The sequence below is a fragment of the Spermophilus citellus genome (genome assembly GCF_964194105.1).
Source record: "Spermophilus citellus genome assembly, chromosome: 6".
Taxonomy (NCBI): domain Eukaryota; kingdom Metazoa; phylum Chordata; class Mammalia; order Rodentia; family Sciuridae; genus Spermophilus; species Spermophilus citellus.
Genome location: NC_138187.1, coordinates 101,846,976 through 101,862,350, shown reverse-complemented (window position 1 = coordinate 101,862,350; position 15,375 = coordinate 101,846,976). Strand labels below are relative to the sequence as shown.

Genomic DNA, 15,375 nt, shown 5'->3' with positions numbered 1-15,375 from the left:
CAGACTCTGCAGCCTGGGCACAGCCCCCAGCCCTGCCGCTCAGTGGCACACTGAGGAGGCCCTCTACTTCACAGGCTGTCATAACGATGGCACGACATGACAGAGCCTTGGCAGAGAGCAGACACTGCACAGTGTCAGCTCCCATCTCCCCTTCCCCAGCTGTGCACAGGTATGGACTTCCAACAGGGTCAGAACATCAGTCATGAGAGAGAGGATACTTGCGGTAATTTTAAAACGTCAACTCAATCTTTATGAAACACATTTTAAATTTACAAACTAGTTTAAAATCATATGGAGGCAAAACCAACTTCATAGGAAACTTTCAGCTAAGAAATGAGCTTCCAAAACAGACATTTTATAAACTTACCATGAGATCACTACTAGCAGACAAAATTCCAAAAAGGGAGGAAACCCTCCGACCAATCCCTGAAAGCACGCCTTGCCCCTGTGGCAAGACATGCTGATGGATCTTCCCCGAGCTTTCAGGTATCAACCGAATTAGCTGGCTCCCTGCAGAGGACAAGACGAAGCTTCCTCCCTGTGAGCAAACAGAGAGATAGGTAAGTGTCACCACCAAAAGGAAGAGCCAAGTAAGGTGGCAAAGGCTGTAAACCCAGCTACTTGAGAGGCTGAGGAAGGAGGATGGCAAGCTCCAGGGCAACCTTAGCAATTAGTGAGACCTTGTTTCAAAATGAAAACTAAAAAGAGCTGAAGATGTCACTCAGTGGTGGAGCACTTGTCTACCATGAATGAGGCCCTGGGTTCAATCCCCTGAACCACTAAAATAAACAAACAACAAAAAAAACCTCTTTGATGCAGAGAAAAATCATCCTCACCTTAAACAAATTTAAAAGAACGAATAAAAGCACAACATTATTTTACTGATATAATTAAGAATCTGTTCAATACGATGACATGATTATCTTGGTGATACCAGGGACTGAACCCATGCTAGGCGAGCATTCTACCAATAGTTACACCTCCAGCCCTTCTGACCAACAATACAAATTCTACACAGAAAAACTTTTGCAGCAGAAAAACAGTTAATTCTTTTTAAATTTGATTTTTAAATAATAGGTTCACCATAATGCAAGTTAAACAAGTCTAGCTTTGGACATCAGCAGTCATTCTTTACAGCGTTCAGATCATAAAACACTTCTAAAAGACGTGAACACTACTCACCACCACCCAATACCAGCCCTCAGAGCCCCTGGAGGGGTCTCGCTCCACCAAGTGTGCAGTGGCAGACTCCTATTCTTACTTCCTCGTCCCCTGTGGGTCCCGTCCCTGCTGTGCGTCTGCTTAGGAGCCATAGTCCCAGCTCACAGCTCTCCCCAGACATAAAGCAACACTCATTTCACACCTTGACTGCCGTGAGGAACCTGCAGATCTTGTCCCCTCCCAAGTCCACGCATGTTTCTGTGTAGGTGTCCTCCCCAGCGAGACTTGGCCAGTAGCGGATGGACCCTTCTCTAGTGGCAACCATGACAGCAACGGCCTGGAAACAAAGCAACAACAGTCAGCAAGGAGGCTTCATAGGCAGAGTCTGATAATGCTGAAGAAGTCAGAGCAAGGACTCTTTATCTTAAAACTGCTTTTAAAGTGAGTGAGCAGTAAAACTGCCTTTCCTTTGTTACGTGGAACAATTCTAACACTTATGTAGGTTCGCATAGCTAGCCACAGTAAGGATCCAGAAAGTCCCACCCGCCTCCCCAAAGTGGCAGCACCTTCCCACCCTAACCCCTGGCAACCCATTTCTGCTGAAATCACAGAGTAGGACGCTGACTGCTCCTCAGTCTCCCACCTCAGACACACTGGGTCACTATAGGCATTGCCGGCTCAATTTGCTGAGATGAGAAGCACTCCACCATGGAGGTACCCCTTCAGCTGCCCTGCCACCTGCTAATGGACATCACAAAGGAAGCAGCTGTGCCACCTGTGTGGTATTCCTCCTTGACCTCAGTTTTCACTTCTCCAGGGTGAAGAGCCAGGAATGGAACTGCTGGGCCCATAGTACAAGCCTTGACCCGTGAGAAAGGGAAGCTGCGAGGCTGTCCCACCCCACATCTTGCCTGGAAAGTTTCATTCTAGACCTGTGCTGCCTGTTTGGCTTTCTCCCCAGTGACTCTTGTTAAATTGCGCTGTTTTCTTATCCAGCTTTAAGACCTCTTTTTATATTCTGGACATAATTTCTTTCTTGGATGTATGATCTACGAATATTGTCTGTCTGTAGCTTGTCTCTTCATTTTCTTGTCTTAAGCAAAGTTTTAACTTTGATCTTATTTACCTCCTTTCTTTTTCTAAAAATATTTTCTATTTTACATTTAAATCTATGATCCATTTCAAGTTAATCTTCATGCAACTTGTTTTTTAAAATTAACAGATTACCAATTGTTCCAACACTATTTACTGAGTGACCTTCACTGAAGTGCTTCTGCATTTGTCAGAGACTAGTGCAGTCCTCGAGTGGGTCTGGAAGGTGCCCTCTGTCCTGCTCCACACCATGGATCTAAAATGCACTCTCCACCCTGCTCTACACACCACCATCTACCTCTTTGTCAGTGCCACAGTCTTATTTCTGTACGTTACAGTAATGTCTTAAATTTGGGTTTGATGTCCCTCATTCAGAATGCCCTCATTTCAATAAGCATTTAAGTCACCTACCTGAATGGAATGTGCTTCACCTGAGGGAGCGGAGAAGGATAGGGCCACCAGGTCGGCACTCCAGTGGAAATCGCTAGGTGGCAGCTGGAGTTCTTTGCAAACAGATAACTGGAGACCACACACAAACAGAAAGCCTTTTGCATGAAACCCAAGTCTTTGAATGTACAAATGATTTTTCTATTTCCTTTCTCTGCATATTGCAGATTCTGATTTGTTGCTAGAAAACAACATTCTACAAGTATTCTGTCCTTTTGTAGCTCTTTTTGACCAGGCTACAGGAATTTAACAACATTCACAGAATTGAGACAACTTAAGATCTAGGCTGGGGCTGGGGATGTGGCTCAAGCGGTAGCGCGCCCTCCTGGAATGCGTGCGGCCCGGGTTCGATCCTCCAGCACCACATACAAACAAAGATGTTGTGTCCGCCAATAACTAATAAATAAATAAATATTTAAAAAAAAAAAAAAAAAAAAAAGATCTAGGCTGAATCTTGAATACCAACGCAGCTCTAGATCAGACCTGTGGACAAGAGTCCTCGGGTGAAGAGAAGCTTCCTATGAACCTGTCCCAAGCTCGTGCGATTTGCTGGACATTGAAAATTAGCTTGACCGGAACTGGGGTGTGGCTCAGTGGTAGAGTGCTTGCCTAGCGCATGCAAGGCCTTGGGTTCAGTCCTCAGCACCACATAAAAATGAATAAATAAATAAAATAAAGGTTAAAAAAAAAAAGAAATAAAATTTGCTTAACCAAAAAGTAACTAAACCAAGTTGCCTTGACAATGCCTCTTTGACTCTGAGCCAAGTATCAAAGCCCCTGCTGCCTCAGAACCGTCCCTGGGACCTCTCCATCATGTACACTCATCACAAGCGCCATCTTCTAGGCAGCAGCACGGAGGCCAGTACACATGCGGTAAGGAGAGGTGGCAGAGACACTGCGCAGGAAGAGGCTGCTAAAGGTGAGCCGCCGCCACACCAGACACTGACCACACTGTGGAGCACACTCTGAAAGCCACCTAGCAAGGGTCTCACTTTTCCTATTGTATTAAGCACCTTGCAGTAGATTGAACAAAATATTGTTGTATCTTCTTGAAAATAAGCACCCTCAGCTCATTAGCTGATGTGGGCAGCGTAATCTCAGACTTCACTAAGCAGATGGACTGACATCATGTTTTGTTTAATATTTATTTTTTAGTTTTAGTTGGACACAATACCTTTGTTTTATTTATTTTTATGTGGTGCTGAGGATGGAACCCAGGGCTTCACACATGCTGGGGAGTGCTCTACCACTGAGCCACACCCCAGCCCTGGCATCATTTTTAACTTCAATGTCTCTGATTTTTTGAAAGTAAATAATGTGACTCTCCTTAAAATTAGTGCACAGGTGTGCTGTGTTGACAGTGCTTCTGTGGACACAGGAACCGTTCCACAGACCATTGACTTCCCCAAGAAATGTGGTAAGCATCTACCCCACAGAGCAACATGCACAAGAAGTGCAAGGAATCATGCACCCAGGGAAGGCATGAAAGATGGGAAGCCTAGCAGCTAAGGGGTCACACTAAACAGCTGGAGCCCCTCTCCTAAAAAAAGGCTAAAAGCCCACAAGACTGTGCTGAGGCCGAAGCACCCTGAGCCAGCTGCAGAGCAGAGAGAACACTGGGAATTGGAGGAACAAGGTGGAGGAAGGCCCAGAGACCTATGCGGAGCTTACTCTTTACTAGGAGGACAGTAACAACTTGAGGCCATGTTCACTTTATTTGGTTAGGGTAGGTCTTGGGGAGGGAATAAAATTACAGACTTCAATTTTAAAATTACTGAAAGAACACTTTTTTCCCAGGACACAAATGTGATGTGCACTCAGCATTTCATACACAAATCCCTGAAACCCACATAGGCACAGACAACCATCCTCGACCAACTCTGAAGAACTAGGATAGAAACAAAGAACCCACCGGTACTCCCCTTTACCTTGGTGACAGGTGACAGAGTAATCTTCCAAACAAGCAGTTTCTCTTTGCTGACTAGGCAAGCCCAGCCACCTTCATCTATGTGAACAGACAGCTGGTCATCAACTGTGGGGAAACAAGGATGCAATCAACCTTAAATCCCAAATGAGGAAAGCTGATCAACATTTCCTGTGCCACAACGGCCACTGCCTCATTTCACAAGATCAACCAACAACAGGAACACACAGGAGATAACCAACAACAGGAGATCAGACAACAGGAGATCAACCGACAACCAGGAATGCTCCTGAATATTCAAGAATCACTGACTTCTAAGCAAGAGATCTTTTAACTTTGATATTTGCCTTTAGAATATACATAAAGGCAATAACTGCATTTTGGGCCTAGGTTTATGATTTTTGTTATAAGTAAATATCCCTACTTTCTATTAGAAATATTTAGCTGAATTCATAATTTAACTGAAAAGCAATACATTTATTATTTAATAACCTCCTCATTAACTATGAAAAGCATTTCAAGGAAAAAAAAGTATCACATTCCTTCAAAAGAACATGCTTTTCAAATCAGAGCCCCTGGAAGTAGGATGCAGGTCCCACCACATGGAGCCAAGGGCATTCCCTACAGACAGGACAAACCTGCGGCACCTTCCGCACAGATGCCAGGCCTCCACAAAGGGACTGATGGCCCTGGAAATGGCACTAGTTTGAATTCTGCTCTTTGAGTTAAGGTGGGGGAACCTGAGGCATCCACAACTTATAAGCTAAAATGTCGGAGCATACCCAGGCTGTGCTGGGGCTCTGCTGAACTGGAGCTTCTGCCTGCTCAGGAAGCCCTTTTCATTAACGCACTCGAAGCTCCAGGCTCATGGTGGCAAGCCTCCATGGCCTGATTCAACACTGGCCCTGGGCATCATCCACAGGAGGAGCCTGGAGTTTACACCTCTCAGTGTACACATGCTCATTTCTAGGGCTGGCTCCTCTGAATGCCTAGATTTGAGGCCAGTGTTGTTTCTTATCAACAAGTTGGTAGCATGGATAAGCAGTGTGTTCAAAGATTTAATGCAATGCAAGCTGAAGATTTTCAGGGGAAAAGAAAAGTATATTTAAAGCAGAGCACTATATAATAGAGGTTAGTAGTTTAGTTGTCTAAAAACTATCCCCAGGATTGGAAGCCAGATATGCAAGTTCAAATCCATGAGACACATCCCTTCCTTTAGAATGGAGTAATACATATAATAATATATATTACATATTTCAGTACCAGAGCTTGAAACCAGGGGTGCTTAAAAACTGAGTCACATCTTCAGTCCTTTTTATTTTAAGACAGGGTCTCACGAAGTTGTTGAGAGTTTCACTAAGTTGCTGAGCCTGGCCTCAAATGTGTGGTCCTACTGCCTCAGCCTCCCAAGTCACTGGGATGACAGATGTGTGCCATCATGCTCAGCAAGAATGGAGTATACTGAAAACTCTAATGTTATTCACAGTAAGCGATACACAAAATTACTTACACTGTAATGTACTCTGATACCGTGATTCTCTTCTATCTTTTTTTTTGTTGTTGTTGTTTTTAATGCTAGCTGTGAACTACTAAACTGATTTCAGTAACAAGCTGCAATATGAAAAACACTTTCAGAAAAGCCAGAGTCAAGGGGTCCGACTTAGGTATGTACAGAGAGCAGTCTAAACTGCAAGTCCCACTCTGCTAGAGACTGAATCCCGGAACACTCTACCATTGAGCTACATCCCCAGCCCTGTTATTTTTCACTTTGAGACAGAGTTCCATTAACGTGCCCAGTCTGGCCTCAACCTTGCCATCCTCCTGACTCAATCTGCCAAATTGCTAGGTTTATGGGCATGCACGACCATGCCTAGACCAATTCTTCACTCTTTAATGTTGCTCTTCCAATTTTGTGTTGACCACACCTTCTGAACTTCTACAATGAATCTCAGCCAACAGAACCTTCTGAGATCACTCTACACTGGTAATTCCATGCCATTGTACACACAGCCTCTGGGACACCCACAAAGGACCCAGAAATGGAGTGTGACCTGAACTTACTGCACTAGTTTTGGGAGTTGCTTTTAAAGCTAAATTCCATATATCTGATCAGTTTTTGAAATGGGACTGAATTCTGCACAGTACTTAAAACCACTGGACTTAAATGTGATAGTGTCAGAATGATGCCCTCTGTTTCTCGAATACATCATGTGTCTGGACTGAAGCAAAGAACCAGTCAGACGCTCTACCCTCCCGCAGGTCCATCCACCCAAGAGGCCTGCTTCGCTCACAGATGTTGACAGGTGAGTGGAGGGAAACACCTACCCTCTGCCAGGGTCAGGGCCTCCATGACCTTAACAGGGAGAGATGATCCGAACGTCTTCACATCGTAGTTCACAGACTCGGTTATGGAGTGGTGCGGGAATGCCCGTGTAGGTGTTCCTCTAAAGAGAAGAGACCACATTACTTCACTTGTCACTTAGAACTTTTCGCTACCCTAGTGTTTACATATGTATTTACGTGATGAAAGGATCTTGATAAATAAGGAAGTGAGCTTAAACACTGGCACCTGCATACTGTGTGAGTAAATGTACTTTTCATTCAAAAAAGGGCTGACAGGATTTAGGGAACCCTGGCTCAACCAGTAATGCTCAGTAATGCTCATGTGAGAGCCACATGCCCCCAACGAGGGTCCAGAGAAGTCACTGTAAGAGCAACACAACCCCATCCCTTTGATGTTCTCTCTTGGCTTCTACTCACTGAATACCTAGAACTTTTCAAATAAGATGAAATACTAAAACATAAATTGCTGAACATTTATATTTATCAGTTTAGGCTTCTTATTACAAAGAAATTAAAAATTGAGTCTGTTAGTAATGTGTCCTATCACAATGAAAAACCGTCCTGTACGCCTGTGTATGTAGAAGCTATAAAATGTGTGCTCATAAAATGCTGGTGTATGATGAACTTATTCCTGGGCTCTCACTAGCAATTAAAGTTACTAAGCACTAAAAATTCTACTTTTTATATAATACTTAAAATAATAAAAGGAACAACTCTACGCACAAGGGAAGCACATGTTTGTAATTAAGTTAAGCTCTGAGGTATGACTTGAGGTGTATCCTTTCTGTTTTGACGGGGAGTGGCTGATTGTTGAAGAAGAAAGGGGTGCGCAGGACAGAAATGGGTGGGTGAGAAGAGCCCAGGAAGCCGTGGACCTCCTCCCTGATGTGTGGTCATTGTTGGCTGAGACGAGATGATTGCTCTCTCAGATTTGATGAGTGTGAATACTAGCAGTGCACGTAGGCAAAAGCAGAATTTGGTCTCCTCTATTAAACCAATGAAATTTTCTTACACTATTGATCTGAGAATGCGAAAGGTTTAGGAAACATATTTAGTTTCATTCAAGACAATTTGTATTTCATGTTGTCTTCTATTTGGTCTTTGTTTATTAACAAAGGGGAGTCTTCTTAATATTTTAAATGAACTAAGTTTTTGCTCACAATTATGTAACCTTTTGTACTTGCCTTTAAAATAGTTTTTTGTCACTGACTAAACAGATGACTAAGACATTTAAGCCTTTCGACATTTTTGACAAACTTTCCAAAATCAAACTCTAAATTAGATCTTTTTGACCTTGAATTAACTGGGATTTTCCAGTTGTGTCTCAAGAAAGCCATAAAAAACATGTGTTTCTCATCCTGTAAGACAGATGGTGCTGGCATAGTGGCACACCTTTCTAATCCCAGCAATTTGGAAGGCTGAAGCAGGAGGATCATAAGTTTGAGATCAGACTGAACAATTTAAAAATTTTTAAAGGGTTGTAGATGTAGTTCAGTGGCAGAACACCCATAGGGTTTATCCCAAGTACTGTGAAGAAAAAAAGACTATTTAGGCTTTTTTTGGGGGCAGCGGGGTGGGGGCAGGGGTACCAGGGATTGAACCCAGGGGCACCTAGCCACATCCCCAGCCCCCTATTTTTAAAAAAAATTTTTAAGAGACAGAGTCTTGCTGAGCTGCTGAGACTGGCTTTGAACTTGTGATCCTCCTGCCTCAGCCTCCAGAGCTGCTGGGATTATAGTGTGCACCATTGCGCCCAGCTAATTAGGCTTAGGTAATGTTAAGTTATATGAGAATCACTGTCAAATAATAAATGATGCTCAATCTTCAAGACATACTTAAGGGATATTGGATACCAATGGTGGGGGAAAGGAGCTTTCCCGGATTGGACAGAGAAGAGTCTCGGGAAGGAAGGGGAGATGGAAATGGAAAAGAATAGATGACTTCGGACATAATTTTCCTGTGTTCATACATGAATACACAACCAATATAACTCCACATCATGTACAACCACAACAATGCAAAGTTATATTCCATGTATGTATGTCAAAATACACTCTACTGTCATTCAGGTATAACTAAAAAGAACAAAAATTTAAAATTTATACTTAAGGATAGTTACTGATATGACTGTTTCAAAAACTATATGAGTCCTTGAAATCCAGCATGCCATCAATCACAACTGTGGTCATGTTAAAGTGTTCCAGGCCATGGAAGTACATTTCCTGGCTGGCTGCTGGCTATGGTGATTCTCATCAGATTTTACCTACATCTATTCTAAGTCTCTGCTACCCAAGGCAGAGATATCGATTCTGCTGCAAAGCACTGGGCATCAGCCACAGTCAAAAACTGCTTCTTCTTCAAGCAGAGTCATAAAAAGGACTCTGACAGCATTTACGTCGTATCATAGAACTGGGTAAGAACTTCCAAAATCCTAGTGAAGAAAGAGATGATCCCAAGTTCAAGTAGAACAAGAATTACTTTTTCTGCCTACTTTCCTGCTATTTCTGCCAACTTGATCCCTTAAAATTTCGGAAAACTATTCAAGAATTTTCTTGTTTTTATGGCAATATAATTATTTATATAAGTTCAGTAAAAATCTGTTCTTTATGGGAAGGTATATTGGAAATACTGGCTCTATCACTAAGTCCGTGGGATATCCCATTTGAGGGTGTACACAGAAGTGTACCTTGGTGTGATACACCTAACCCCGAGGTTTACCAAGTCCAATCAGACTCCTTACCAAAAGTTCCAGCAGAGCAAACTTAAAAAGTGTCTATGTGGTCAATCACAAAAATCCTTAGAGACCTGATCTAAACAGTCTGGCCAAGTCTGATGAGATTGACTGGCCCCACACCTGCAGTGGGAATGGGGTGACTGTAGAGAGAAAAATCATTTTTTGGAGAAAAACTCCAATACACTTGTTATTAGATCAGTCCTGTTCACTGTTTTCGAGTTTTTATTATCTGTCTATAGACTGAACAAGATCCTGAATTTTCTAGATTCCTCCAATCCATGAAATCATGGAATCACTAAGAACAAAATTCCTCTGTTCTTGAAGCCTTGTAAACTAAAGCTAGAAAGCTTCAAGGGATAAATTTCATGCTTGACATGAGTTCACCAAGCCACAAAACCATAACCAGAGACATTCAAAGGCAAACCAGATAAGAAGTTGATGACTTCATGCTATGGACAGCTTTTCCCAAGACATGGGAACAAGACTTCCCACAATAATGAGGTGCTGATCTCTTTCGACTTTTCCTTGCTTATGCCTACCTCATTCACTTGGCAGGATAATCCTGTAACTAGAATTTCATTCAGTGGCTACTGTGGTAAAGTGACAGCAGGTCAAGTTCACCCCAAATCTATACATGCCTTAAGAGACTTTAGTCCACCTAGCAGGTAACTTTAGCAGCACTTTTAAGTATCTCCGAAAATTGTACTAGTGGTTCCTTTATAGTTAGACTTATAGACCCACTTGTTCTCACTCTCTGCTTTAATTTAAGTTGGTCATGGAATGCTAGATAAAAGAATCTTTGCTACCTACTTGCTAAACAAGGAGGAATCTGTGCAGTCACAAACACTTCTTGTTGCACATGGATAAATACATCAGATATAGTAGATTCAGTTACAAAGAAAGAAGGAAGGAAGGAATTGAACAGGCTACTTGGTTAAAATGACTCATTTGGCTCATTCTGTGATCTAGTTGACTTTAGTTGGTTTGGTTCATGTGGACCCTAGTAAGAAGCATATTCCACATTTTTTGGTATTATCTTCCAGTCCTAACAGCAGTCTTCCTGGTACACTACCTTCTCTCCATCTGCATGCAGCCATCCATCAAATGTCAAATGGTTTCTCTTCAGCTAGAATGACAAAAAACCTGAAGGAACTGGTGATCACAGGGACATGGTAACCTATGAATGATGTGTCGAAAACTGGACACCAAAATAACGTAACAAAGTAGCGCCACACCCTTAGTGTTGTTCCCACTTTCACCTGAGTTCCTGACCAAACGGTGGGAATTTTTAAACAAAAATGATGGAAAGCCGCCGTATTGTACTGAGCTCCTGCACCAGGCCCCAAAGACTAGACCACACCGAAATGGAGTCTCACAAGCTGAAGCTTTAAGGGCGGGCAGATCCCCAAACCCATGAGTTTTTCCTGAGAATGAGAGATTCGAGTCTGAGTATTATAAAGAAATCCTCTTTGCTTTAACGCGCAAAAGAGTAACCTGATGATACCCGTCAACCTTTCCCATTGCGCTGCTTCCTTCTTTCCGCCTTAAGAGACCCACTACTGTGATACTGTAGGCTCCCTTCCTATGTTGCAGAATGGAGGCTGCGCGGACTCACGAATCGCAAATAAAAGTCAATCAGAACTGCAACTAAATTTGTTGCACTTTTGTGTTCTGACACACGAAAAGTGCAAACTTAGGACTCAAGCGACAACCAAAGCAGAGCTGAAACAACAAGAGCAAGTCGGGCCACCTCCCAGGCGCCGCCACTCACCGTGAGCTGAGCGAGCTCCGCCGGCCCGCGGGCGAGAAGAGCACGGGGCTGCCGACCCCAGAGCCCATGGACAGGCCCCTCCTGCTCGTCGCACGGGGTGTGGAGCCCGACCCGACACCGGCCAGCGGGCCCCTTCGGGACCCTGGACCCGGGGTCCGCAGTGAAGGGACGGCCGGGAACATGGCCGCAGGGAACAGCGACCACCGAGACACAACTAGAGTCAAGCACGATTCTCCCGCGTCCACAACTTGAAAGCCCTAGCGCCGGAAGGCGCGGGGAGATGACGTCAAAACGCCACGGGCGTGGTCGGACGGGCCGGAAGGCGCGTGAAAATTACATCATCATTAAGCCGCGGGGCGTGATCGGAGCGGGGGCAAAGGCGCGTAGAAAGTACGTCAAACGTTGCCCCGAGGCACAGGGCGTGGTCGGAGCGGGTTGGGTGAGTGGTGATTACCGCTAGTGCTGCAGCGCGAGTCGTGGGCAGGGGCTCTGGCCTGGTCTCGCTCCCTGCGGCCCTCCACACGCTAGCAGGTGCACTGGGGCAGGCCTACGCTACTCTGGGACGGACTCTGGTGGCTGACGACCACCCGCAGGTTGTTGAGCTGCTTTGATCTGACTGGCCGGCTTTGCCACGCCTGCCCATCCACCACTCCTCCCTTACCTTCCTAGAAATTGAAACTCTCTGCCCTTCACGTTTCTGTTCCGAGGTTGCCTGCCCTCCTACTTGGCCCAGCAGCCCCTTCCTTCAGTGCTGCGTCCTAGGGAAACCTGGATGTCCCTTTATGCTCCTGTACACAGACTGGTATTTTTATTCTGCATAATAGTTTTGTGTTCATAGCTAACTCGCAAGTAGCTACATTGAAGTGTATTGACAGAAGACATTTGACTTTGATACATTCGTGCACACCCAACAGATATTTAGTAGACGTTCATCTTGAAATAAGGGAATGGCTTAATGTCTGAGGGGGCAAAATTGCGACGTATGCAGTTAAGGGGAGAAATAAAGAATGTCCAGCGGCTTCTTCCCCTTTCAATGCTTTATTCATGGGGCTGGGAATGTGGCTCAGGCGGTAGCGCGCTCGTCTGGCATGCGTGCAGCCGGGGTTCGATCCTCAGCACCACATACCAACAAAGATGTGTGTCCGCCAAAAACTGAAAAATAAATATTAAAAATTCTCTCTCTCTCTCTCTCTCTCTCTCTTCTCTCTCTCTTTAAAAAAATGCTTTATTCATTCAAATTACTCAATATAATTTCACTCTATAGGTTCTTAATCAAGAAAACAACAATCCTTAATGCTAAGCACTGCAATAGACATAATCAATTCACAGCAAACAATTATAGATTAGTTCTAAGCACTGTAAAACACACTTAATCATGATAGGCTAATGACAGACATTTCCTCTGCATGCTAAGTTCAAAAGTCTTAAGCCTTAGCAGATGCAGATGCACACTCGCTCAGATCACAGTGATCAGGTCCAGAACCAAGGCAGACTTTTCCTGGCGTGGAGTGGACGGCCATTCAGGAGAGAGGATAGTAGGGAGAAGTTGCAGCTCTCACCATTGTCCAGACTAGGCGGTAGAGTTTGAGAGAGGTGAGGATCACAGAAAGGCTCAGGAAATGATTGTGGGAAGCCTTTCTCCCATGTGATCGAGCTACCTCCCTGGCTAGGTGTGAGGCGCTCAGATAAGCTGTGTCAGAGCTTTTCCCCACCCTTCCCAGGTGCAAGGGCTTGTTGTGTGGGGGTGTGACTGACCATTGACCTGAAAACCAATCACTGACCCTGACCTTGGAATGCTATCCCCCTTGACCTTCATTGGATGGAATTTTCCCCTGAATTTTTTGTTCCCCAATAAAAGCTCACTCTCTGGCGTGCCTCTTTCTCTCTTGCTGTTCTCCTGTGTAAACCTCGCCACCGCATCAGGTGGCTAGAGGCAAGAGCTGGGGGAAGCCGCCTCTGAGCTGGGCAAGAAAAAGGTAAATTGAGAGTTATGTGTCTTTAATTTGATCTCACTAGTTAATTTCTGTATTTCGAACCTCTAGTATGAAGCTAGTGTGCTGGTCACGCTGCTGAAGAATGATGACAAGTGATGGGATGTCAGGTCCTCATCAGGCTTTCCAGCTCAAATGCATCCTTGTTTGGGCTGGCTGAATCCCTGTTAATTTGCTCTATAATTATTTATACTAAATTTGGGGGGGGGGGTTGACCCTCCTTTCAAACCTTATCAGCTACCTCTGATATCTCAGTCACATCATTTAACCTGGGGTCAGAAACATTTGGTCTGGTGGTCTCCACCTTGATCTTCTTGGTTTCCTCTTATCAGATGAGGACAGCCTGCCAGGGGCTTAACTCTGTTTATCAGGGTGAGGGGAAGTAACTTGTTTGTGTCCATACTGGAGGGTTCTGTGGGTGTGCCTGGTGAAACTGCACGTTTCAAACTGGAGTTTTTAAAATGGAGTTGCTTAGGATCAGGTCTAAGGCCATCCTAACACTTAAGTAAATTGGTATTTGGGAGATAAGAGCCCCCAAACCATCTGTGCACGTGTGGCACCTGACCTTACCTTGCTCTACTTTCTCCCGCCTGAGTTTCCCCCCTGAATTTGCAGCTTACTTTCAAGTATTTCCTCTTTCTCTGGCACCATACCTATGGAAGGTGACTTCACCCATCATTTCACCACATGTATGTGTGTCAAAACATGCTGCACACCTTAAATATACACAATAAAGAACAGTTCGTGCAGTGATGGGGTTCAGGACACACTACCCAAAATATGTCACCTTGGCACTTAAGAAGACAGCAGGCGCTGGGCACAGTGGCCAGGCCTGCAATTCCTGCTCAGGATGCTGTGGCAGGAGGATTGCAAGTTCAGGGCCAGCCTCAGCAACTAAGCAAGGCCCCAATCAACTTAGCAAGACTATCTCATAACAAAAAATAAAAAGGACTGAGGATGTGGCTCAGTGATTAAGCACCTCTGAGTTCAGTTCCCAGTACCAAAAAAAGAGAAGACATCAAGCAAGAGAAGGACAGTCACTCTGACCTGCCCTTATCCCTGAGGCAAGTCATAGGACCCTCTTGTAAGAGGTGCCCTCCTGTACTTGGAGGAAAGGATCATCCATATCCCTGAAGACAGGGACACAAGGAAGACTCTGAACCAAGAGGCCTTGTCGAGAATCCCCGTAGTCCCCACTGTATTACATGCCTTTGCCCAACATGCTCATCAAACCCAAGCATCAGAATGCATGATGGGACTGGGGTTGTGACTCAGTGGTAGAGAGCTTGCCTGGCAGCTGTGAGGCACTGGGTTTGATTCTCAGCACCACATATAAATAAAACAAAGGTCCATTGACAACTTAAAAAAAAAAAAACCCAAATGCATGAGTTCCCGTGTCTTTGGGTCATTTCCTGAGGCTCCCAGGTCACAGAAAGTTTGCATTAAATAAAAGTGTATGCTTTTCTCTTATAAATCTGTCTTTCGTTATAGGGGCCTCAGCCATGAACCTAGAATGGGAAGAAAACATGCATCTTTTCCTCCACATGTAGTCTACACCACTTTTGTTAAGAGAAATATGCCTTGCTGGTTCAGACAGCTCTGTGTGAGGGCCCAGCCTCAGGTCCCATGCAGATGTGCCTCGGCTCTGTGCCCTTGCAGTGAAGATCAAACATTGATTTATGTGGTACTGATCACTGCAGTCAGCAGCCAGAAGCAGCCAGAACTGTTGCCTGCAGGTTGGGTAGAACCATCAGGTCCCATTCTCAGCAGGCTGGTAACAGATGCTGAAATGGAAAGGCAGGAAATCATCCACACCCAGACACTTCCAGGCATTCACCTGACCCTCACCGGATTGCAATGACACCAAATAGCTGAATTTCAGCACAGAAGTCCTTCCAGAAGTGCAGAATGC

The 15,375-nt window shown here is 44.6% G+C and overlaps 1 protein-coding gene across 1 annotated transcript in view; it reads right to left on the bottom strand.

Annotated features, from left to right (window-relative positions):
* Positions 1 to 11,769, bottom strand: part of NUP133 (nucleoporin 133) — a 45,515-nt gene extending 33,746 nt beyond the window's left edge. The window contains exons 1-6 of the mRNA XM_081298071.1: positions 11,473 to 11,769; positions 6,950 to 7,068; positions 4,629 to 4,732; positions 2,665 to 2,772; positions 1,364 to 1,498; positions 368 to 538 (exon numbers count right to left, since the gene is read on the bottom strand). Coding sequence (XP_081154197.1) covers positions 368 to 538; positions 1,364 to 1,498; positions 2,665 to 2,772; positions 4,629 to 4,732; positions 6,950 to 7,068; positions 11,473 to 11,654 — 819 coding nt within the window. The 5' untranslated portion in view covers positions 11,655 to 11,769. The remainder of the gene's footprint in view (positions 1 to 367; positions 539 to 1,363; positions 1,499 to 2,664; positions 2,773 to 4,628; positions 4,733 to 6,949; positions 7,069 to 11,472) is intronic.
* Between the last annotated feature and the right edge of the window lie 3,606 nt (positions 11,770 to 15,375).